Raw genomic sequence first — 25,371 nt, forward strand, 5'->3', positions numbered from 1 at the left:
AAATCATTTAAAAAGTAAAAAAAATAAAATTTTTAATTTTGAAAAAAAAAGCAGTAAAAAAAAGAAAAGGAAAAGAAATTAATACCCCAAAAGTAATAAAGATAAAAGATGAATCCATCCTAAAATCTTGCAGTAGTGGTAATTTTTATGTATGCCCTTCTTGCCTAAGTCCAGGTCTGTAATAATGTGTACCCCCAGTGGTTATATGAAACTTTCAGATCTCCATACAAAGATAACATTTGTGTTTCAAAAGTTTGGAAAATGTTCTGTTATTTTGACGTTTGTGTTAAAATATAAGGTTCTGCCAGGCATAGTGGTACATACCTGATTACAGTACACAGAGTACTGTAATCCTAGTACTCTGGAGTTGGATGCAGGAGGATAGCTTCAAGTTTGAGGCCAGCCTGGGCTACAAAGTGAGTTCAGGGCCAGCCTAAACTGCATAACAAAACCTTGTCTCTAAAAGATAAAACAAAAACAAAAATAAAACACACACACACACACACGGTTCTTATGATAATAAATCAATCTAACAAATTTCAGAACAAAGACTGAATTTTGTTAAAACAAATATTTGGTAAGATATAAAGTGGTGTTTAGGGACATAACTTCCTTATGTATCTTAGAAAATGTAGGAAATTACTTTAAAATAACTTTTTAATTACTTACTAAACATTTATTCTGTGCTTGAATACTATGTTTGCTAGCTATTCTGAATACACAGATTAGAAGCAGAATCCCAGTAGAGAAGTAGTTGTTATGCCACAAAGTAAGGCTCCAGTGGGAAGAGGGCAGAGATAAAGTTACAAAGGACCTCATATGCCTTTGTAAGCTACTTGAATTTATCCTGAATACATTTGAGAGACATTATAGGATTTTTAAGCAGAGGAGTGAAGAGGTCAGATAAGCATCTAATGTGCTCTTTATCCCACTGTGATAGCAGAACGAGGGGAGAAGATAGCTCTAGAGCCTGCGAGGACTCTAGAACTAGGACTCGCATTTGAGCTATTGAGCAGACTGCAGGGGCAGAGAGAAAGATGGCAATCAGGAGTGAGATTCCTGACTTACACAATTCAGTGGTTGTTGGTATCATTTACTAAATAGGGAATGTAGAAGAGCAAATTTGGAGAGGACATACGGACAGATTTACAGTAGAATACTGGTGTGTTGGTTATATTTGTCGGCAGGGCTATAATAGGGTTTACACTCTTGATGACTAGTGATAGGGGTTTTAGATTTAGATGATTGAACTGCATGAGACTACAGAGGAAAACTAATTTTTTTCTTAAATATTTACAATAATTTCCTTTAGGTTTTTTTTTTTTTTTTTCTATTTTTTTCGGCACCAAGGATCGAACTCAGGACCTTGAGCTTGCTAGACAGGTGCTTATGCCATTGAGCTATATCCCTTGCCCTCCTTAAATATTATAAAATGTTGAAATTATTTTAAAAGATCAGTTTATATTAAGTTGAAGTTGCTTTTCATAACTTAAATGCAATGTATAAAATATGACGTTGTAAAGATGAAATGATGTGTGAAACACTTAGTATAAGACATATTAGGGGCTGGTGAGATGGCTCAGTGGTCTAAAGCACCTACTTAGAACAAGCTTAGCAAAGCACAGGGACCACGGTTCAATCCCCCAGCACCAAATGCCAGCCAGCCCCGCCCCCTGGGTGGGCTGAGCTGGCCACACACACACACACACACACACACACAAATAAATAAAGTTTTTTTTTTTTAAGAAAAGACATATTAAACACCCAGCAAGTACTTAGATAATTGTGCACTTCATTATGTAACACCACAGTTTTTCTCCAAAACAAATTTCCTTCATTTGAAGTTCAAAATTTATTCTTCTCATCAACAAATGTGGAATTTTACATTCCTTTGGAGATTTTAAAAACATGACAGTATAAATATAAAAGAATAAGGAATAACTAAAAGAAGGAGGAATTTGTTTTCACTAAGTAAATGCTGTTTATTTACATGTGCTAGGCACTATCTAAGATATGGATATAGCTGTGTGTGGTGCTGCGTGCCTGTAATCCTGGCACAGGCTGAGGAAGGAGGATTGCCACAGGTTGGAAGCCAGCCTGAGGTACATAGGAGATCGTAATTCCAAAACCAAACCAAACATATGGATACAGTGGTGGAAAAGTAGCTGTAGCAAGCTTTCCTTTATTCATGATCTTAAATTTTCTTTGGTTAGTTGATGCAAAATAGCAATAGAAATAATGTAGTGCTAACACTGGTTTTCTTTTCTTCTTCAACCTAATTTTTTTATTATTGCCCACGAGGTTCATTTTTAGTCTAAGTAGTTGAATATACATATTAATATACATAATATAACATATATATTAGGATGGATTTTTTTGCTAAAATTTAAAGCTTAATTCAAATTATTGTTTATTTTTACACATTTCTTTTAAATCTATCAGTATTTATTTTTGTGTTTTCAGAGAATCCTTGATACGAACTGCATTCCAGTGTCTTCAGTTAGTTGTTACAGATTTTCTACCAACAATGCCTTGTACTTGCCTGCAGATAGTTGTAGACGTTGCAGGTAGCTTTGGACTTCATAATCAAGAACTTAATATTAGTTTAACTTCAATAGGTTTGTTGGTAAGTATCATTGTCTTTCATTTGGTGTTCGTTCGTTCTTTCTTTTTCTTTTTTTTTGTACCAGGGATCGAACTCAAGACCTTGCACCTGCCAGACAGGTGCTTAAACTGCTGAGCTATCTCCCCAGCCCATTGTCTTTCTTTTGGTATATAATTTAAAAATTACTGTAAATGCAGTTGTGAGTGAATGCTAGGCCAATATGGTTTAGGCTATATGGAAATTTAAAAAATTTAAATTTTTTAAGTATCAAACTTTTTTTTTCATGCAGATTTAAAGAACATCATTTAAGAAAGGTTAATTGTAAAATATTTGGATTAATATAGTGAATAAATATTATATACAAAAGAAATCACTAGTTCATATTAGGAACAGCGATAGAGCTCAGTAACACAGTGCCTGCCTGGCAAGCATGAAGCTGTGATTTTGATTCACATTACCCCACCCCCAAAAAGTGCAGAGCTAATTCACTTAAGAGTGAAGGTTAACTGACTTTATATAATACTTTAATAGGGTTCTCACAGGCTGCTTATTTAGTAAATAAAGCTTCAGGAAGTCTTTAACATAGTCCTATAGTCTGTCCACAGCATTCTATATTGATTATTCAGAGACAACATGTAAAGCAGAAGACCTTAGGCTCTGGAAGTTATCTTGAATATAGAAATAATAAAATGTAAATTAGGGTATGATTAATATTATATGAAGTAAGTATAGAGAGAGCTATTCCATTATGTTGTTTTTGTTTTTCTGATGTTAGTAATTGAACTGCTTGCGGGGCAAGTGTTGTTTAAAGGCAATGTTTTAAAAATCTTTTAAATGTATATTATAACTGAGAAATTTTATAAAATTGAACTTAAAATTTCCCTCACAAGCTAGGTAAGTTCATATTTTAATGTGTGTATTAGTCAGCTTTCCATCAGCATGATCCCAACACCTGAGGACAGCTTAGAGGAGAAAAATTTCCCTATGGCTCATGGTTGTGGTAGTTGCAGTCTGTGGTTAGCTGTTTCTATTGCTGTAGGCCTGAGTTAGCGCAGATGTAAGGTACACAGGCCTGATGGAGTAAGGCTGCTCACATGGCAACTGAGAACACACAGAGGGAGAGAGAGAAGGAGAAAGGGCTGGTAGAAGGGAGGGAGAGGCTCAGAGAGGAGGTAGGGGCATGGGGACAGGGTGTATCCTAAAGGCGTGCTCCCAGTGACCTGCTTCCTCCAACCATGCCCCATTTAGCTCTGAATTCATCAGTGTGTTAATCCATTAATGAAGTTCGCATCCTTGATATGTGCTTCTTTGGGAAGGGGCACTTTGTATTTAAACCGTAATACTATTAAAAATGCAATCATGGAAAAATTGTAAGCTTGTTATTTATAAGATTGCTCCTAAAGTGTGGTTCAGTATTAAATTACTGCTAGATATCACCTCTTTTATTTACATCTGTGTTCACAGTATTGATCCTGTTACATTTTTACCATAATTATGTCACAGTACAGTCATAGGTATGTTTGAAGAAAGTAATTATAGGAAATTATCAACTTATTGTTGAATAATACTAAGGAATTACTACTACCTTTGTTATGATAGTAATATTGCTGTAGTTGTTTTTTGTAGTTAATTATATCTAGCGAGTGTGTACATTAATACATTCAAGTTATGTTTTTCTATATAAACTTGAAACTTTCAATAATAATAAAAAAGTAAAGTTAAAACAAAATTATTTCCCCATATTCTCATGAAATCAGATCACAACATTGATATGAAATATTTTCATTAAATCTGTTCTAGTCAGAAAGAGATTTCTTTTTTTTTTTTTTTTTTTTTTTTTTTTTTTTTTTTGTGTGTGTGTGTGTGTGTGTGTGCGTGCGGCCAGCTCAGCCCACCAGGGGGCAGGGCTGGCTGGCATGTGGTGCTGGGGGATCGAACCGTGGTCCCTGTGCCTTGCTAAGCTTGTTCTAAGTAGGTGCTTTAGACCACTGAGCCATCTCACCAGCCCCAGAAAGAGATTTCTGAAGTAATGTATTTAAAACTTTACTCTGAAAGTTAAAACAAACATATTAGTTATGTGGGCTTTAAAAAATTTGTAAATAAAGTAATGTGTTTCTACTTTTCCTTTCAGTGGAATATTTCAGATTATTTTTTCCAAAGAGGAGAAACTATTGAAAAGGAATTAAATAAAGAAGAGGCAGCACAGCAAAAGCAGGCAGAAGAGAAAGGAGTGATTTTGAATCGGCCATTCCACCCTGCACCACCATTTGATTGCTTGTGGTTATGTCTTTATGCAAAGTTGGGAGAGCTGTGTGTGGACCCTCGCCCTGCTGTCAGGAAGAGTGCAGGACAGACTCTGTTTTCTACAATTGGTGCACATGGAACTTTACTACATCATTCAACCTGGCACACTGTTATTTGGAAGGTATTGTAAAGTGGCTTGGGCTGTTAGCTTGTGATTGTGAGGTACTTTTGCAGTATTTTTTTTTTTCCAATTAAACCTGTTCTTCATAAATAAATAACTTATTTTTGGCACAAGGTCTCTGTGTAGTGCAGACTGGCCTTGAACTCACGGCAATATTCCTACCTCAGCCTTCTGCAGGCTGGAATTACAAGCATGCACCACCACACCTGGCTGTTTTTAATATTTTAAAGTGGAGCTGGGGAGATGGCTCAGTGAAATAAGCGCTTCCCTGGCAAGCTCAAGGGCCTGAGTTCAATCCCCGGTTCTGCAAAAAAAAAAAAAAAAAAGTTCATTTAAAAAGAGAAAACTGAAAAAAAATAATAAAAAGAAAAACTGGGGCTGAGGAGATAACCTCAGTAGAAGAAGCACTGGCCTGGCAAGTGCAGGGTCCTGAGTTCAATCCCTGGTACCAAAAAAGAAAAAGAAAAGAAAAAGAAAAACCTTAGGCTTTCTCATACTTCAGATTGCCATATTGTCATATTTCAAATTCATATTCTATTTCATCTCTGTCCCTTGGCTTCTCATATTGCCAACATGCTTAAGTCTTCATTTTTTTGGTAACTAGTATATTCTCTGATTGTTTTTCTTTCAGACAGCTTCATTTTTACCATTCTTGTTTCATAATTCTCAATGATTTCTTTCTTCCTCATATCTACATTCCTTTATCCCTTGTAATTTGATATGGAGATTATTCAGAGTCATGGTCTCTTAAACATCATGATACAATAGAATTACCCTGAGGCTTGTTAAATCACAAGTTACTGAGCCATTTTTATTTCTTCTTACTTCCTGTCCAGACCTCCAGAGTTCCTGATTTTTATCCCCCTTGCAGTGGAGCCTGAGAGTTTGTTTTCATTCTTATTTCTGAATGATACTAGTCCTACAGTTTCAGAGACCACACACTGAGAACCACAGGCATTGTCCAGGGACCAGAGGGGATCTGGCTTTGAGCTTTTTGGCCCAGGCCCAGCCCCAGCCCCAGCCCTCGCCCTGCTCATTTCCTGACAACATTTAAAGCTGAGGATGATTTTCATCTTAAAAATTTCTCTTCCCTTGGCTTGTGTTTTGATGCATGTGTGTATTTCTGTTTAATTTTTTTTTTTTTTTTTTTTTTTTTGCTTTTACTGCCTGTACATAAAAACATTTGTTTTTGTTTTTGTTTTTTTTGGGTGAACCAGGGATTGAACTCAGACCCTTGCACTTGCCAGGGAAGTGCTTATTCCACTAAGCCATCTCCCTGGCCCCTGTACATATAAACATTGTTGAAGTCCCAACCAGTTCTTACTGTTTTCTTTTTTTATGTATTTGGTACAGGGTCTCACTGTGCCCCTGGGACTTATAGTGTTCCTTCTGTATCAGCCCCCCCAGCCCTAGGATTACAGGTGTGCGCCACCTTGCGTGGTCTTAGTGGCCAGTTTGGCATGTGCTGCCGGAGATCAAACCAGATCCTCGTGCTTGCCCGCTGACCTATCTCCGCAGCCCACTTACTGATATATTTTTACGTACCCTTTGCAAGTCCTGGAGCTTTAGTAATAATTTTAATCCGGTTATCTCCATTACTATTTTTTTTTCCTGGATTCTTCTCCTTACCTTTGATTTCATTTTACACATTACCCTACAGGTATTTTTAACTCAATAAGTCTTAGATGATGTTCTACCCAGTTTGCTTACCTTTTTTCATTTGGCATGACCTTAAGGATAAACTTAATATATAATTACCTTTACTGGCCAATGTCTTCTAATATGTTGGAATGAGAAGATTGTCAGGTACATTTTTTTTTTTGTAATTTTTGATTTTCCTGTGTTGTTGCTTAAGCTATATCATCAACACTTAAAATGACATCTTTATAAATATTTAGGTACTCTTTCACTTACTGGACCGAGTTCGAGAATCTTCTACCACTGCAGATAAAGAAAAGATTGAATCTGGAGGTGGCAATATTCTTATTCATCATTCAAGGGATACAGCAGAGAAGCAGTGGGCTGAGACATGGGTATTAACATTGGCTGGAGTAGCCAGAATCTTCAATACTAGAAGATATTTATTGCAACCTTTAGGTATATGTATATTTTCTTTCTTTGCTTATTCAAGTAACTTTTTTTTTTTTGCAAGTAACTTTTGTTAAAGGAAATTTAGAACAACTAGAAAATTCTCATAGAATTCATATGCAGTGTTATTACCCAAGAACAATGAATCTTAATTTATGGTCTTTATGGTTATGTGTGGCATGCTGAGTACGCACATTTTCATTATTTTATTGAGCAACTTTTAATGTCTACATATTATGGGCTAGTGTTTCAATCTTTCACATTGCTGGGACAAAATACCCAGTGTCCACAACTTAAAGGAGAAGCTTATTTTGGATCATGGTTTGTAGAGGACTCAGTCATGTTTGTTGGCTCCAAGGCAAGGAAGGTATAGTGGAAGGGTCTGGTGGAGGACAGCTGCTGATGTCTTGACAGTCTGGAAGCAGAGAGAGAAGGTGCCAGATGGGAAGATACACCCTCCTGAGTCAGACTCCAGTCACCCACATATAACCAGGCTCCACCTCCTAACAGTAAATCACTATAGCACTTCATAATCCAAAAAAAGCCCTGCCACTGAACACAGATGTTTGGAGACACTCTGGATCTAAACTATAGCAGCTGGCCTTTGAAAGATGCGGTGATGAGCAAAATATTTACTGTCCTTGCTGTGCCAATGATGCACACTACAAAGGTGTATGGTGCATTGTGAGTTCAAAATAGGTACTTGACCTTGCCTGTGAGGGCTAAATAACATTCCCTGAGAAAGTACTATCTTAACAGAAATCTGAAGGGTAAATAGAAATTCATCAGGCAAGGATGAAGTGAGCAAAACCTTATAAACAAATAGACAAAAGATGGAAGAGAGTGAGTTGATGAGGACCCAGGCACGTTTGAAGGACTGGGTTAAACTGAGAGAGAGTAAGAGAAAGTGTGAAAGTCAGTGAGCTGTAAAGGTAAAGAGAGGCCAGCATCCTTAAAATGTGTGCAGAAGTTAGGATTTCAATCTAAGTTAGCATTTCAATCTAAGAGGCAAAGCAAAAGCTACTGAAAGATTTTAATTCATGTTGTGACATGATTAGATTTATAGGTCAGAGGGGCCAGCCAAATAGTTCAGCGGATTAAAGCGCCTGCAAGCAGGTGCAGGGGCAGGGAGTTTAATCCCTGGGCCTGTGTGCCGGCCCTGCGCCTGGGATGCACTGAGAGGGTAGTTGAAACTGGGCGTGGTAGCACAGGCCTATAATCCCAGCTCTTGGGAGGCTGTAAACAGGTGGATCACTGAGTCCAATCTAGTAGTGAGACCCTGAGCACCCTGTAGACCCTTCCCTAAAATACAAAAAAAAGATATATAGGTCAAAAAGGTAACTTTGGTTGGTGTCTGTAGAATGGTAGCAAGGAAGGATGACAGGATACTGTTAGACTGATTAGGAAACTACTGGTGCAGATCAGTGGTTCTCAAACAAAATCAGTGTCCCACAAGACATTTGCTGGAAAAATAGTCATCAGATCTGGGAAGGGATGGATGCTGTTACCAATGTCTATAGTACAGAAATTGAGAGAAGAGGTGCAGATTAGAGTACTTCCAATTTTGGTAGTAGTGACAGGGGTAGTAGAGAAAGATAAATAGTTGTATAACTTTTGTACATAGCTGTGACCCTGCTGAACATACCTTTATTTCTTATTTTTTTAATGTTTGGCTTTTTAAACCTCCTTATATTAAAGGACATGAGCAGCTACTTTTCCATAGTTGTTTTAGCTTATTTATATACACTGTTGTTTTTTCCTCCATAAGAAAATAACTTATAGAATGTAATCGATATATATCTTAGGGCTTCATATTGTTTTAAATCTTAATTTTTTCTTTTCATCTGAAATTTGTATCTAATGAAATGTATAAATTTACATGTATATTTGCTGAGTTTTAACAAATTAAACATTTTAAATATATTTGCTCTATTTTAAAAGCTACAATGTAATTCAGATTTGGATTTTTCTAAAATGAACTCACAAGTCAATTCATGTGGCTTTGATAGTTTTTTATAATTTGAAGAATAGAAAGTTTGTGTTTACAAAAGGAACTTCTTCCTAGACATAAAATTTGTCAATGGAAGAATTGAAGGATTTTCACGTCAGAAGACACACAGTGTTCTAAACCTGAGATTGAGTTACCACTCTGGTTGGCAAATGTGGTGTTTTATCAGTTTTTTTTTAAACTATAATGGTAACAGGCAGAAGTGTTTCTTTAAATATTTAGTAGTTTTAAGATATAATTTGCCATAACTTTAAGCAGTTTACTTTTAAAATATTTTCATTATATGTAAATTATATGACAGTTTTTAATAAAAATAGCACAAAGGGAAATGTGGATAGAACTGTGGAAGTGTAATGTTTGTCCAAAATAAGGAGAATAGTTGTTTCATATCAGATGTAATTTCAGCATTCCTGTTAACTTAATGCTTTCTCAGATATTTGGGTTTCCCTGTTTAAGAAAAATATCTAGTCACAGTCTCTGCAAGATGAGAAATTTCTAAACCTCAGTTATTTGTTTTATGTACTTCATAGCCTTACATTAAACTACTTTGAAAAAAATACCAATTTCTTGGGCTTTTGTGTAATTGTAATGCAAATATGTAGATAATTATCCATATTGTTAATAAATCTATGGGCTTTACAGGTATAGGCAAAAGTGGTTTGTTTGTTTTTTGTTTGTTTTTTTTATTTTTTTGCTTGTTTGTTTTTTGTTTTTGGCTGGCTCAGGCTGCCTTAAGGGCAGGTCTGGTAATGCAGGTGGAGGTGAGGATCAAACTGCTGTATCCTGCGCCTGCCTGCATTTGCATGAGCAGGCACTTAAACAAATGAGCTAACAGGAAGAAAAAAAAAAAAAAAAAGAGCTAATGGGCAGGCCCCCAAAAAGTTGTTTTTTTGAGCTTCATGGAAACAAACTATATCAAGTCATAGAGAGTGTCATTGTAAATATGCTGGCTGTCGTGGTCTGTGTACTAATCAGTAGAAACAAGCCACTTTCATTCAGCCCGTGCTCTGCTGACTGGGTCTGTAGACATAATTTCACACAAAAGGAAGAAATTCATTGAGGGAACAGTTTGTTTGCTTGTTTGTTTTGGTACTGAGGTTTGAACCTAGGGCTTTACACACGGTAGATAAGAAACCTGCCACTGAGCTATACCGCCATCCCATTTTTGTCTCTATGGTGTGTTTTTCTCCTGGTAAGTTAATATTATGAAGAACATATGTTTAAAACAATCAGAACAGAAAGTTAGGATTTACAGAGTTTGATGTGCAGTTCATATAAAAATATTCAGACCTATTAAAACACATCATGTTGTCATAACTTCAGTGGTTTTCATTTTTCTCTTTATAATTTGGGTGTCTCCTGTAAGAGAAACCATGTGATACATACACTTGGGTGCCCGATTTATTTTGCCTAACATTGTCTCAAGGTGCATCAGTGTTCCTACAAGTGACTTATTATCTTTCTTAATGGTAGAATAGTTGTTGACTGTGTAAATATATTTTTCATCATCCATTCAACTGTTGATGGCTATGTAGACTGCTTCCAAAATATAGCTATTATGAATTGTGACATTGTAAACATGGTTATGGGTATGATAAACATGGGAATTATAATCCCAGTAACATGATTCCTTTCACTTTTTCAGGAAGATACATAGAAGAGAATTAGGGTCAAAGGAGTTTCTAGTTTCAGTTTTTGAGGAATTTCTGTATTGATTTCTATAGTGGTTGTACTAGATTACATTCCCACCAGCAGTAAAGAAAGCGCGTGCCCTCCCCCCCCCCCAATCCAGCCTTGCTAGTCCCTTTTAATCTGATTTTCTTCATTGGTCATTGGTCATTGTTTCTGGGGGAAGATAAGAATCTTGGTGGTGTTTTAGTTTGCATTATTTTAATCGTCAATATTTCTATGGTTTTTTTCTATACTTTTTGGGCATTTGTGCTTCTATGAAGTGTTTGTTTCATTTTCCAATTTTTTTTTTTATTTTTATTTATTAGAGAGAGAGAGAGAGAGAGAGACCGAGACCAGCTCAGCCCACCAGGGGGCGCGGCTGGCTGGCATGTGGTGCTGGGGGATTGAACCGCGGTCCCTGATGCTTTGCTAAGCTTGTTCTAAGTAGGTGCTTTAGACCACTGAGCCATCTCTCCAGCCCCTCATTTTCCAATTTTTTTATGAGGTCGTTTATTTGGAGGGAACTTTTTTTTTTAGTTCTTTATATAGATTTTAGTCTAGTGATTAAGAATGAGAACATGTTATATAACCATTAATAATGGTAAACGAATAGACTGATAATACTGCAAAGCCTTTTTTTCATGCTCACTGGTTTTTATTGTTGTTTGCCGTACTAGGAAGTAGTATAAACCTGAATATGTATGTTGATAGTTTTGTTTTTAAATTAAAACGATGTTTGATATACTCATTTTCCTCTTTTCAGTCTTTTACCCTTAGATTGAAAAAAAAATTTAATAGGATTTCTGGATTGTGAGGTTTTTAATTCATATTGTTAGTACTTTAATACTTTTTTTCCCTGCTTTTATGGGTTTAAGCAGAAAATATCTAATACTAAGGGAAAACTCGGTTACTTATGCTTTTCTCCCTCTCCCCCCATACAGGAGACTTTTCAAGAGCTTGGGATGTACTTCTTGACCACATACAATCAGCAGCACTCAGCAAAAACAATGAAGTATCTCTGGCTGCTCTGAAAAGCTTCCAGGAAATTTTACAGATTGTGTCTCCTGTCAGAGACTCAGAAAAGCCTGAAACACCTCCTGTGGTTAATGTCCCTGTGCCTGTCCTCATAGGTTCCATATCAGGCCCTGGTGTGAACAGGCCATTTGTAAGAACAGATTCCATTGGAGAAAGACTGGGAAGATACAGTAGCTCTGAGCCACTCGTAGTTACTGATGAGCTGGAAGATTTGAATCTCTGGTGGGCTGCATGGAACACCTGGTATAGAATTGGATCTGAAAGTACTAAACCACCTATTACTTTTGATAAACTAACATTTATTCCTAGCCAGCCTTTTCTTACAGCTTTAATTCAGATATTTCCAGCGCTCTACCAACACATAAAGACTGGTTTCAACATGAATGACTTGCAGAAGCTGGGTGTCATATTGCACAGCGCTGTTTCAGTCCCCATCAGCTCAGATGCATCCCCTTTCATTCTTCCATCTTATACTGAAGCGGTTCTGACAAGTTTACAGGAAGCTGTACTTACAGCTTTAGATGTTCTCCAAAAGGTACTTGTAATTTTAATGGATATTTTAGCAATAATGCACATAGCTTCCAGAACTTTTTTACTTTGCTATATATTCTGGGCATAAATTTTGGATTGTTAGTAGTGCTCTGTGTTTATTTTGAGATAATTCAGGATTACTAAAATCTAGTTAGCTACTTTTAAAACTTTAAACTTTCTGATACTTTCCAAAAGGTAATTCAGATCTGTCTTTAGTATTTAATAAGCTGCCTTCATCTTATTACTATTCATAAGCATTTTTTGTTTATCCATGTCTTAAGAAGGAGATATAATATTTGGGGTAACAAGTTTTTTAAAAATTTTATTTATTTTACTAATTTTAACAAGAAATGGCAATGAGACAGTTTCAAAACAGGTTAGTAGGACAGTTACAATAATTAATACATTGTGTGTTATTGTCTTCGTAGTAGTTATTCAGAGTACAAGATGCAGACATGAAATCTTGTCTAAACACTATTAGTATAAATCTTCTCATTGAAGTAACAGAAAGTAGCTGTATATCCTATTTTTAAAAATTAATTTAATTGAGAAATAGCGATGAGACAGTTTCAAAACTGATTAATAGGACAGTTTCCCCCTTTTTTGTTTAGTTTTGTCAGAGAAGGGTATTCCATTCTCATTTAAATATTGTAGGTGTGTGAATTCAGCAAAATATTCCAATATAGTCCAGTAGTCCATAATAGTAGTGGATTTTCCGTAAGACTGGCAATTTCAGAAGTTGTTGACTTGAGCCTTTTACAGTTCAGTGTGTTAATACGGCTTTACTTTTTTTTTTAATTTTTTTAATTTTTTTTCATAATTTTATTGGTACGGCTTTACTTTTTATACTTTGTTTTTATACTTTTCTGCTGGATGGTTAAGACCAAGATAAAGCAAGAGCTACATGACAAGAAAATGAACAACCATTTTGCATCTGTATTTCAAAACGGGATAGATATACAGCTGCATTCTCTTAATTAAGTAAATAGAGAGATTTGTTCTAATAGTGTTTATGGACAGGATATCATGTCAGCATCTTATGAAATGAATAACCACTAAGACAACAATATGCAGTGTATTATTGAAACTGTGCTAGTAATCAGTTTTGAAACTCTCATTGCTATTTGTTTCTCAATAAAAGTATTTAAAAAAAATTCTCAGATAAGAGAAATCACTCCCCCTCAAAAATAGGACAGTTTCAATAATTAATACATTGTATATTGTTGTCGTCATAGTGGTTATTCATAGTACAAGATGCACACATGATATCCTGTAAAAACACTCTTAGTACAAATGTTTCTTCTCATTGAATTAAGAGAAAGTAGCTGTTTATCCTATTTTGTATATACAAGTCCTTCATTTGTTTGTTTTTTTTAAATTTTTTTTTTACATTTATTTATTTAGTGTGTGTGTGTGTGTGTGGCCAGCTCAGCCCACCAGGGGGCGGGGCCGGCTGGCATGTGGTGCTGGGGGATTGAACCGTGGTCTCTGTGGTTTGCTAAGCTTGTTCCAAGTAGGTGCTTTAGACCACTGAGCCATCTCGCCAGCCCCAAGTCCTTCATTTGTATCCCCTTTCTTTGTTTAGTTTTGTCAGAGATGGGTATTCCATTGTCATTTAAATATTGTAGGTGCGTGAATTCAGCAAAATATCCAATATAGTCCGGTAGACCATAATAGTAGTGGGTTATCCATAGGACTGGTAATATCAGAAGTTGTTGACTTGAGCCCTTTACAGCGCAGCATATTAATATGGCTTTACTTTTCACACCTCGTTGTTATACTTTTCTTCTGGATGGTTAAGACCAAGATAAAGCAAGACCTATATACCAAGAAATGTAATTTTTGTATCTGATAAGGTCAGTCAAATCCCCTCAGGATTTAGCCTGAAACCCTGTACCACAGTTTGTAGATCCTTTGTCAGTGTCAGCCATGTGGATGAGTCATGACCATTGCTTGACCAATTTGCTCTCTGTGAAAGCCTGAGAGAATGTTTTCTCTCCATGTGACTCTCCTTAGGCACACTCTACATCATCGATCACTTTCCTCTGTTGCCCCATAATATCCTTGATCAGAAAATTTGGAACACCACTGAGTTACAGGATGTTACAGTACAGGTTCTCTTTATGTCCTGAGTCCTCACTGACCTTGAAAGGCTAGGGCTAGAATGTCGGCTGTCCTGTAGCCCTTCTTTTTCTGTAATTTTTGGTCTGCAAACTTAAGTTCTTAACCCTCCAGAAGAGAAGCTTAATGATATTATTACCCTATAACATAGGCAGTTGAGCTTAACCTGACTATCTGTCTGAATATCAAACATCTGAGACATAGCATGGAACTGGTATTTTCCATCAAGTATTGATATGTTAAACTTTAAATCCTTACAGAATGTGAAGAAAGGAAAGAAAGAAATTTAAAAATTTTTTTTTTAAAATTAGAATAAACAATTACATATTTTTACACAGAAAATTTGAAATTTAACCATATACAGCATTGTAGCAGGACAGGCCTATGACATTTTTTTTCTTTTGTTTTCATTTATTATGGAGTAATAAGTTTAATAAAGTGCTTTTATAACTATAAAATTAATAAAATTGATATATTTTGATATTTCATCTGTACTAAAATGTACTTGTTAAATTGTAGAGAGCCTATATTTAGAAAGCATAAATATATAAAATATTTTTCTTAGATATTTTTAAAAGTAGATATATTTAAGCTGTATATGTTTTGTTGCACAAAACAAAACAAAATTAAACATCTAAAAATTCGTTCAGCAAATCTAGGTTTGGAACCAAGACCAGGTAGCCGTAAGAGGGTTTTTAGATTACCAAGAAAACTGATAGCCTAATCCAAAACTATCAGAATGCTAAAAAACAAATAAACCAAAAACTGAAAAGCCACCCATTTTAACAAGGTAATTAAAACTTTCTAATGAAATTAAAGTAGAAATGCAATCTTACCATGCATTTTATCAGTAGTTATTTATTATTGCAAATCATAATTTCAATGAAGCTGTTTTTTACACAGTTGGAATGATGAAAATTTTCACTGTCAGAATGGTGTCATCACTAGTAGCTACCATGATACCCTTTAATTACCTCTGGAGATAGTGTAGGTAAGCAGGAATTTTCATTTAACTCAAGGTGCATTGTACAGGGAAACAAATTACAGAGAAACTTAAAATTTAAGAGAATTTGTCATTTATATGGCTATTGGTTTTCACTATTGAAATCAAAGTAATTGCTTTTAATTTGGAAAAAATGAAAACTATCAGTAATTACTTTTTCTCTCAATTAGGCATAAAATGAATTGCTTATCAATTATCCTAGAGGAAATGAAAAAAATTTTCTATCAAAAGTATCTTTTAAAAATATCTTAAGTTTTTTGGGAATTGTCATAAATCCAGTTCATGTATTTGATTCTGATTTTTATCTGTCAATTCAAGAAAAGAAAGGGGGCTAGGGATATAGCTTCAGAGGTACAGCATCTACTTGGCAAGCTCAAGGTCCTGAGTTCAATTCCTGGCACCAAAAATAAATAAATAAAAAGAAAATGAAGAAAGAACAGCCTGTTAACTTCTTTTCTAAAAGTACATGTTTTTTAAAAAAACGTGGTTTTAGAGCTAGGAAATTGTTCAGGTGGAGAGATAGCTCATTGGTAGAGCATTTGCCTTGCTTTTTTGAGGCCCTGGATTCAACATCCCTCCCATACAAAAAGAAAGAGACAGACCGACCGACCGACCTTGTTGACTAAAAATTCTATAACAAAAAAATGAGTTACTCGTACACCTGCTAATAGTTTTTCTGAAACTTAAGAAACTTTATTGTTCATTTATATTGTCAACTATTTTTCATGATTATTTTATTCATTATTGATTTTTTCCTTATGTGGTTATCTAATTTATCTTTCATAAGCCTGGAATATATTTATTATCTTATAGTAAAAAATTAGCATATATCAGAAATTTTTATATTCCTTTCCCACAGTTATTGGATTATTTTAGCACACAAAATTTACTAGCTTTGGGATTGTATCTTTAAACTATCTAAGAAAACATTTTCATTTTTAAAAAATCTGTTTAGTTGGTACAGGATGTCACTACGCAGCTCATACTCATAGTGATCCTCCTGTCTCATCATTCCCAGTGCTGGGATTACAGACATGCACCACCATTCCTGCTTTTGGTGGCTGGCATAGCACACCACCCAGGGCTCTGGGGCTGGCACAACATGTAGTACTGGGGATCGAACCTGGGTCCTTACTCTTGCCAGGCAGGTGCTTAGACCACCAAATTATCTCCCCAGCCAAGAAAACATTTTCTTTTTCTTTCTTTTTTTTTTTTTTTTTTTGACAGAAAACATTTTCTTGATTAAAATCTATTTCTCAAGGGCTGACCAAGGGCCCTGGGAGCTGGTTCAGTGGAATAAGCGCTTCCCTGGCAAGCACAAGGGCCTGAAATCCCTGGTTCCACAAAAGAAAAGAAATCAAGGGCTGGCCAAATAGCTCAGTGGATTAAAGTGCCTGCAACCAGGCCCAGAAGCTGGGGGTTTGATCCCTGGGCCTGTGGTGCTGGCCCCACCCCCAGGACATGCTGAGAAGGCAATTGAGACTAGGTGTGGTGGGGCGCACCTATAATCCCAGCTCTTGGGAGGCTGTAAATAGGTGGATCACTATGAGTCCAATCTAGTAGTGAGGCCCTGAACACCCTGTAGACCCTTCCCTTAAAACTGAATAAATAAAATCAATTTCTCTCTCTCTCTCTCTCTCTCTCTCTCTTAATGTATTTGGTGCAGGGTCTCACTATGCAGCTTGGACTCATTTTGTTTTTCTCTGTTAGCATTGTACTGTATAGGGCCTTATAGCCACAGTCTTGGTTCTCAAAGGGTTACTTCCAAACTCGCCTCACTAGTGTGCTAAATGCAGTATAGGCTGATCCCCAGGCCTGCTGTGCTGGCCTGGCCCCCAAGACGTGCCAGAGGGCGATTGAGACTGGGTGTGGTGGTGCAGGCCTATAATCCCAGCTTGTGGGAGGCTAAACATAGGCGGATCACTGAGTTCGCTCTGCATAGTGAGACCCTGTAGACTCTGTACTAAAATACAAAACAACAAAACTAATGTGCTAAATGATTTTTCCTGTTTTAACATATGTGGAGGCATTAGGAATTTGATTATCTGCTTTGTGTATAGATTGTACTATTAAGTTCTGAGGCCAGGAGATGCCTGTCTTATTGCTAGGAAAACTTAGATGTCTAGATACCGTGTCTAGCAGGGTTGCTGGAGTTGTACTTCAGGGAACACCATGACATAGTGTCCTTGCAGTGGTATGATGAAGCTCTGTGTTGTACCTGATATGGGCAATTTTCTTAATCTACCTGTCCTTCAGCACCATCATCCATAACCTAAAAATGATATATCTGTAGCTTCTGTCCTTTAAATGGTTTGTGTATAAGGTATGTAGTGCTTGGCACCAGGTGAACCGTCAATAAAAATTCTTTCTTGTCATCTAGCAAACACCTTAGTACATGGTAGGTACTGAAGTATTTGTTGTTGTTTTTAATATATTTAGTACAGGGTCTCACTAAGCAGCTTGGACTCGTAATCCTCCTGTTTTTGGCCTCCCCATCTCTGGGATTACAGGCTGTCTCAGTTATTTTTCTCTCTACTGGGACAAATACCCAACACTCAAAATTAGGGAAGGAAAGGTGTATTTAGCTCACAGTTACTGGAGGTCTCAATCTCCATACTCAGCTGGCTCCAAGGCAGTGTGGCACATGACAGAGAGCAACCTTTCATGGAGGGGCAAAGAAGAGAGCAAAAGGAGCAGCAGCAGCTCAGGCAGCTAGCTCACCTCTCTCCCCTCCTTACAGGCTGTGTAATGCAAATTACCTGCCCTAGGGCAGCTGCAGCATCCACACCCACTATAATCAATCAAAACTCCAGAAGACACCTCATGACTGCACGAGGCTTTGGGAGGACAACTGAACACAAACCGTAGCACATGTGTGTGCCACCATGCCTGCTCTCCTTGGCCAGCTCAGCACACCCGATGGCGGGGCCAATACAGCATGTGGTGCTCAGGATCGAACCCTGGCCCATGTTTGCCTAAGTAGGCACTAAGTCTGTTGAGCTATCTCACTGGCCCTGAAGGATTTGTTGTTAAATGCAATTTCTCGAGACATGCCAGAAGTTAAATGTTCACTGTGTGTGTGCATGCGTGCGCGCACATGTGTGTGTGCATAGCTCTCAAGGACTAAAAGAAAATATTGTACAGCTTGTTTATCCTCAGTTTTTAGGCTAAAATGTGTTACTAGGTTCATTCTGTAGATTTTTCTGACATACCGCTAAGACTACTGAAGAAAAGCCCTTAAAAACTTTTACCACGGCAAAAATCGAAGAAAAAAAGAATAGATTCCATCTTATGCATTTTAAAGCAGGCTCTGTCTTGATAGATAGATAGATAGATAGATAGATAGATAGATAGATAGATAGATAGATAAATAGATGTTTGTGTGTGTGTAAACACTATTAGTGAGTTTTATTTTTATAGAAAACATTCATTGAAATAAAAGTAAATGTTCAAAATTCCTCTTCTGTGATAAGGCACCTCCAAAGAAATTGTGATATTTAGTTTTCTCAAGTATTTTTTTAAGCCATCAAAAATTTAAAAATACACGATAATTTGGTCTCTTTTCCATTTTACTAGCTTATTTTTAAGAGTTGAGTCCTCACAAGCCATTAATAAAGAAGAAAGTAGAACCATTGGAAGCAATCAGTGGAGAATTCTTTAGGCTGTGTAAACTTTACTCAAGTTTTCCGTTCACTCTTTCTGAGCAAGACAATCAAATATCACAAGTTGGTGACGGATGTCTTTGTTCCACTTTTCTGCATTGTGTGCATGATCCCTGTGCGCAGGTTGTACCAGCTCATCAACATGTGTATCTCAATGCAGTGGTATTCAAGACTTCACTTACAAATATATCCTGCATCTGTGAGACAACAAAAAATCAAATCTATTATCTGCTAAATTGAAAAAAGGCAACAGATGTATAGAAATACAAATTTTATAGCTGTGTTTTATTTTTATTTTTTTATTTTTTTGCGGAACCAGGGATTGAACTCAGGCCCTTGTGCTTGCCAGGGAAGCGCTTATTCCACTGAGCCATCTCCCCGGCCCCTATATAGCTGTGTTTTAAAGAAGTATTTTAGGGCTGGGAAAACAGCTCAGAGGTCTAAGCTTCTGCCTGTCAAGCACAAGGTCCCGGGTTCGATCCCTGGATACCACATCCCCCGTTGGCCCTGAAATTGGGCATAGTGGTGTACACTTGTAATCCCAGTGCTGGGTATGCTGAGACTGGAGGATCTCTATGCGTTCAAGCTGCGTAGTGAGACCCTGTACCAAGTAAATAAATAAAATTAAACATTTTAAATGCTTTCCTAGCATGGGCAAGGCCCAACATCATAAAACCACAAATGAATGCTTTGAATTTTGGTTTCATTATTTGAGAATACACTCAAAATACACTTTTTTTTTTTTTTTTTTTCCAAAGATAGGGTCTTATTATATAGTGACATTGATCTCACCCTGTATCCCAGGCCAGTCTCTTTCTTGAGCCTTTCCTCCTGCCTCAGCCTCGTAAGTACTGGGATTACAGGTGTTCTCCGTGCCCAGGTCAAAGTACCCTCTTAAGTGTAGAGTAATTGTGTGTTTTTATTTTGATACCCTTAAATATTTCTGCCATAGAGAAAATCATTACAAGAAGAAAATGTATTGGTGTCTAGAAAAAATATGTCAGCCTGAGCCACATGTATTGCAAATACGTACTAATCTAATTCAAATATATACATATATATTTGCATATGTATATGCAAGTAAGATGTATTTTGAGTACTTAAATGTATTTGAAGTATTGTAATTAAAATCTACAATGTCCAGATATACATTTTATTCTTTCAAATAATTTGAGGCAATACTGTTATTTCACCATTTTACATTAGAACATTTTACTTGTTTTACATCAGATACATATATACCCTCAGAGACATCAGATATTTAATTCACATAGTCCATTAAAAATTAATTTATAATTTATTTTAGAAACATTTTCATAAATGACTTACTTTCCTAGTTATAAGGCACATGACTGTTAATATCAATGGATCAGACATGGTGCATCTCTCATGTCAATGAACTGATATTTAGATAGAAGCCAGAGTCAGTGCAGCGTCAGGTAGCTGTATTAGTGAATGGAGGATCAGAGTGCTGAGCCTCAGGACTGCCTTGGTCTCTTTAAGTGCTTGCCCCTTTCCTAGTGTATTATGTTACCAATCACACTGACTAAAAAGCATTTAAAAAATAACACTTATTATCTTAACAGTTATGAAGATGAGAAGTCTGAAATGTCTTAAGGGGACAATAAGTTAGTGTCTAGAGTGCTGTTCCTTCTAGAGGCTCAGGAGAAGAGTTACGTTTCCCAGCCTTCTCCCCTTCTGGAGCCCGGCTGCATCTGTGGCTCGTGATGTCTTCCACTGCCTTCAGAGGACATCACTCAAGCCATCGCTTCTGTCTTTATAGCTCCTTTTTCCGGCTTTCATTTTTTTGCCTCCCTTCGATGAGGAGCTTTGCAGTTATGTGGAGCCCCTCTAGCTAATCTGAGGACACCTCCCAGCCTGATCCTTAACCCAGTCACAATTGCATGCTCTTTTGTATGAAAGATTACATATTCACAGTTTTGAGAATTGGGTTATGGATCAGAAGACTTTTAGGCTATTTTTAAAAATAATTTATTTATTTTTTTTCTTTTTTTTTTTTCTTCAAAGTTTTATTGATAAACATATAGCAATGAGACAGTTTCAAATCAAATCAAAAGTACAGTTTCAACAAATAATACACTGCATATATTCTTCTTAGTGGTTAATTGCTGTACAAGATGCAGACTTGTGATCCTACTTACAAACACCATTAGAAAAAATCATTCTATTCATTAAGAGAATGCAACTATATATCTATCCCAACCACTTTGAATACACAGATACAAAATGGACATTCATAGTTATACCCCAATTTTTTTTTAAGTTCTGTTGTTGAATATTATAGGTGTGTAAACTCAGCAAAATATTCTAAAAGAGTACAGAAGCCCATAATAGCATTGGGTCTTCTGTTTAATTGGCAATGTCAGAAATTATTGACGTGAGTCCCCCACAGCTCAACATAACAACATGGCTTTTATTTATTTATTTGATACAGGGTCCTGCTACACAGCTTGGACTCCTAGTGACTCATAGGCTATTTATTCAATAATAGTTTCAGACAGTTTAAATGTCAAAGGTATATAAAAGATGGAATACCCAAAATAGTAGTTTTTATTTTGGTTAAACTAGTGCATACACAGTGAAGAATTTATTGAAGTTCTGATTATGCATTCTAATGTTTCTATTTTACTTTTATAGGCCATCTGTGTAGGACCAGAAAACATGCAGATAATGTATCCAGCTATATTTGATCAATTGTTGGCATTTGTAGAATTTTCCTGTAAACCTCCACAGTATGGACAACTAGAAACAAAACACATAGCAAATGCAAAGTACAACCAGGTAACTTAGTATAAATTATATTTATTCTGTAAGATTTCATGACTCTTAGTTCCACTTAAGATAGACTTTGATCTTCTCAAAAGTGTTTTATTTACACATGTTTGTATCTGGTCTGTTAAAACAGTTTAAGCCTAACAAAAATACATTTGGAAAACCATTTCTATGTTCCTTTTCTCTTATTTATGACTTTTCTCTCCCAGGTGGTCCTTGATAAAGTTTGACCTTTCAGGTTAACCTATAGTACATAGTTCTTGAAAAACCGAAGTTCCTTTGTATCTTTTTCATGACCTCCCTGTCTCGCTACAAACTGGTTTCCAAATCCCTAAGCCTGAGTTTACCTAAAATACACATCACAATGCAAGATGAAGAAATCTGTGTGTACTGAATGAGAAATTGTGCACTACTGGTGTGAAATTTAGTTGGATTTTACATAAAATATTTTTGTGACCATAGTAGGCAAATTTTAACTTCATTTTGGCTTAGGGGAAAAGTAAATTTCTAAATGTGCACATGCTGATTTTGTTCACTCAACATAAAAATTATAATTTTATATAATCCCAGAAGTAGTTTCAATATGTATTAACTTTTCTCATTCTATTTGTCTTGCAACACAATGGAATCACAATAGATCCAACTATTTGCACCGGTGAGTTAAATTTCCTAAAATTGTCCTAACCTATTGGCAACAAGTAAAATACATCTTTCCCAGTTCTTCATAGAATGCTCTATATATTCTTCTTCTGATAATTTTAAACTTTTGCCTGGATAAAAATTATTTTTCATGAAGAGATACTTGAAAACTTTGCATGTAATATTATCTGACCTAAAACCAAAGTCTAAACTTTAAAAAAAAGAAGCTTTCTTCTTGAAAACAGTATGATTTCCTTTAATTCTATTTATCTTTAACTCCATGTAAAAATATTACTTTCTAGGCAGAATGGGTAGCCTTGAATTATGTACCGTTTGCTGAAAAGTCTTTAGAAGTAGTTGTGGATTTATACCAAAAAACAGCCTGTCATAAAGCAGTGGTGAATGAGAAAGTTCTCCAGAATATTATTAAGGTATCTTTTTGTTTTCATTTCTACATTTTTCAATGATGACAATATTATTGAAGTGGTTCTTTAAGTAACATATGATTATTTTGAAATAAGTGGGAAATAATTATATTACTATTTATAGTGACTGTCCTCAATATTCATGAATTATATTTACCAAGCCATTTTTTCTAAACTATGAGACGGTCTTTCTGATGAAAAATATATATTTTTTAAAAGTGCAGTAAATGTGTGTCTTAAATTTTGCCAGTAAGGCAGCAAAGGTCCTGTTTCTTAGGAGAGTATGAAGGTTTCTCGGAAATAGAAGTAGTGAAGGTGCAAGAAGAAATTCACAATGCAGCTCATGGGTTTAACTGGTCCTGCAGACTGCTATGTCATTTAGGCCAGTTTCTTAGCATTTGGACATTTAAAAAATGTATCTCCATTTAATTATGTCTCATTACTCATTTTTTGTTTTCTTCTGCACTTTGAAGGACAAACTTTAACTTCACTGTCTGTCTAGCACATGTATGCCTGCTGTTTGCTAAGTAAATACAAAGTACTGTGAGTTTTCCTGTCAAGGAAAAGACCTGTCTGTGTTCCAAGATTTACCCTTTTTATCTATATTCTTCCATCTCACCTTTCTTTATTAGTGAGTCTTTGATTTTCTTGTTATAGCATTTTATACTTTGTGCTACACAGAACTCTCTTAACTGTATTTTCTACTTAAATTACCATCTTCTTTTAGCTTCTCTTTATTTTCAAACTCTGTTATACAGCTTGTAGTTCGCGGAGCCACCACTCACTGTTAGTTTACTGTAGGCTGGCTTATGTCCTCATTATTTAATTGAAGCTGCTTTTCCAAGCTTTAAATCTGTATATCCAAAGTCCTTTTCTAGCTCTTTATCTCCTCTATGGAATTTTAGTACTTCTGCCTTCTTAAAAATCTTTCGTCACTTTTTGAGATACTTTTTTCCCCTTCTCCACGTACCTGATCAAAATTCTCCCTTCTCTCTTCAATTATTGAATATTTGTAGGCATTTCTATTACTAGGTACTAACTAAATGCTAGAAATAAGAAAGTGAACAAGATAATTCTTTTTTTAATAATTTGAACAAGATAATTCTTATTTTTAATAATACAAAAAAGGAGAGAAAGGCAAACAGTAATGTAGTGTGCTGAGTGCTAGGCCAAGACGAAAGTGGAGATAGCTCATTCAGGTAGACCAGACTTGGAATAGTGCTCTGCTGTTTACCTGCTGCTATAATGTTGAGTAAATAGACTGTTTAACAGTGTTTCTTATCTGTGAAAGAAGGATAACACTAATAACATTTATGTCTTATCTCTAATAAAATCACTGAATATTTACTTAATGATCCTTGCCAAGTAGCCAGTGCTGAATAAAATGTTCTTCACCATGCACAAAAAAGTAATTTAACTGCTAAAAAGATTTGGGCTAAATAAATGTAACAGTTGAAGGAGTAAAAGTTTGCTATATAAAAAGGAAGAAAGAAGCATTATAGGTGAATTAAGCAGTATAAAATATTATGGTATGTTTTCAAGAAATGTTGAGAAGTTCCATTTAGGGAGGCCACAGTATAAGAGATATGTCTAAAAAGCTACAAAATTCTAATTTTCCTACTTTTACTCTTAACCTTTTAGATAATACTATTATATTTGTGATGAAAAAACCGAGTTTCAAAAAAGTTTTTTATTTGGAGTCATTTTTTTAAAAGATGGAGAAAGAATTTAATCTCTTGTGGTTGTGTGTGTAGCTCAGTGGTAGGACATGTGCTTGGCATGTGCTTAGCATGTGCAAGGCCTGGATTAAATTCCTAGTATCTAGTCACTCGCTCACTCAATCAGTGTACGTGTGTGTGTGTGTGTGTGTGTATGTGTGTGTGTGTGTGTGTTTCCAGGAAGTAGGATTTGAAGACCGTATCTGAGCATCACTCTAGAAAATAGCACCCTCTACCTATGCTATTACTTTTTCTCTCTGGTTTGGCATTTTGTTTTAAAGTAAAGTTGTGTTTGTTTTAATTAATATTTTTCTTACACCATATTTATTTTCAGACTCTTAGGGTTCCCCTCAGTTTGAAGTATTCCTGCCCTTCTGAAAGCACGTGGAAGCTAGCAGTATCTTCTCTCCTCAAAGTTCTTTCTATTGGGCTCCCTGTTGCCCGGCAGCATGCTTCTTCTGGAAAATTTGACAGTATGTGGCCAGAACTAGCCAACACTTTTGAGGACTTTCTCTTCACTAAAAGGTCAGCTTACTACTTTTAAAAAATAAGACAGTCTTTTAGGAAGTAGCACATTATATTTACAGTTGTTCTGAAAAAGGTTTTTATTCTGATTCATTAACAAAGTACTTAGTAGGGTTGCTAAC

At 35.9% G+C, this 25,371-nt stretch overlaps 1 protein-coding gene across 3 annotated transcripts in view; it reads left to right on the top strand.

Annotated features, from left to right (window-relative positions):
- The window catches only part of Mon2 (MON2 homolog, regulator of endosome-to-Golgi trafficking), a 124,690-nt gene that overhangs the window by 83,270 nt on the left and 16,049 nt on the right, over positions 1-25,371 (top strand). For 2 of the 3 annotated variants that reach the window (XM_004641638.2, XM_023701707.1), the window contains exons 23-30: positions 2,464-2,626; positions 4,737-5,030; positions 6,929-7,127; positions 11,739-12,367; positions 21,808-21,951; positions 22,580-22,597; positions 22,884-23,012; positions 25,059-25,249. In XM_004641638.2, the coding sequence (XP_004641695.1) occupies positions 2,464-2,626; positions 4,737-5,030; positions 6,929-7,127; positions 11,739-12,367; positions 21,808-21,951; positions 22,580-22,597; positions 22,884-23,012; positions 25,059-25,249 (1,767 nt within the window). The remainder of the gene's footprint in view (positions 1-2,463; positions 2,627-4,736; positions 5,031-6,928; positions 7,128-11,738; positions 12,368-21,807; positions 21,952-22,579; positions 22,598-22,883; positions 23,013-25,058; positions 25,250-25,371) is intronic. The other variant, XM_004641639.2, reaches the window with a different exon arrangement.

The sequence above is a fragment of the Octodon degus genome, unplaced genomic scaffold (assembly GCF_000260255.1).
Source record: "Octodon degus isolate 3935 unplaced genomic scaffold, OctDeg1.0 scaffold00139, whole genome shotgun sequence".
Classification (NCBI taxonomy): domain Eukaryota; kingdom Metazoa; phylum Chordata; class Mammalia; order Rodentia; family Octodontidae; genus Octodon; species Octodon degus.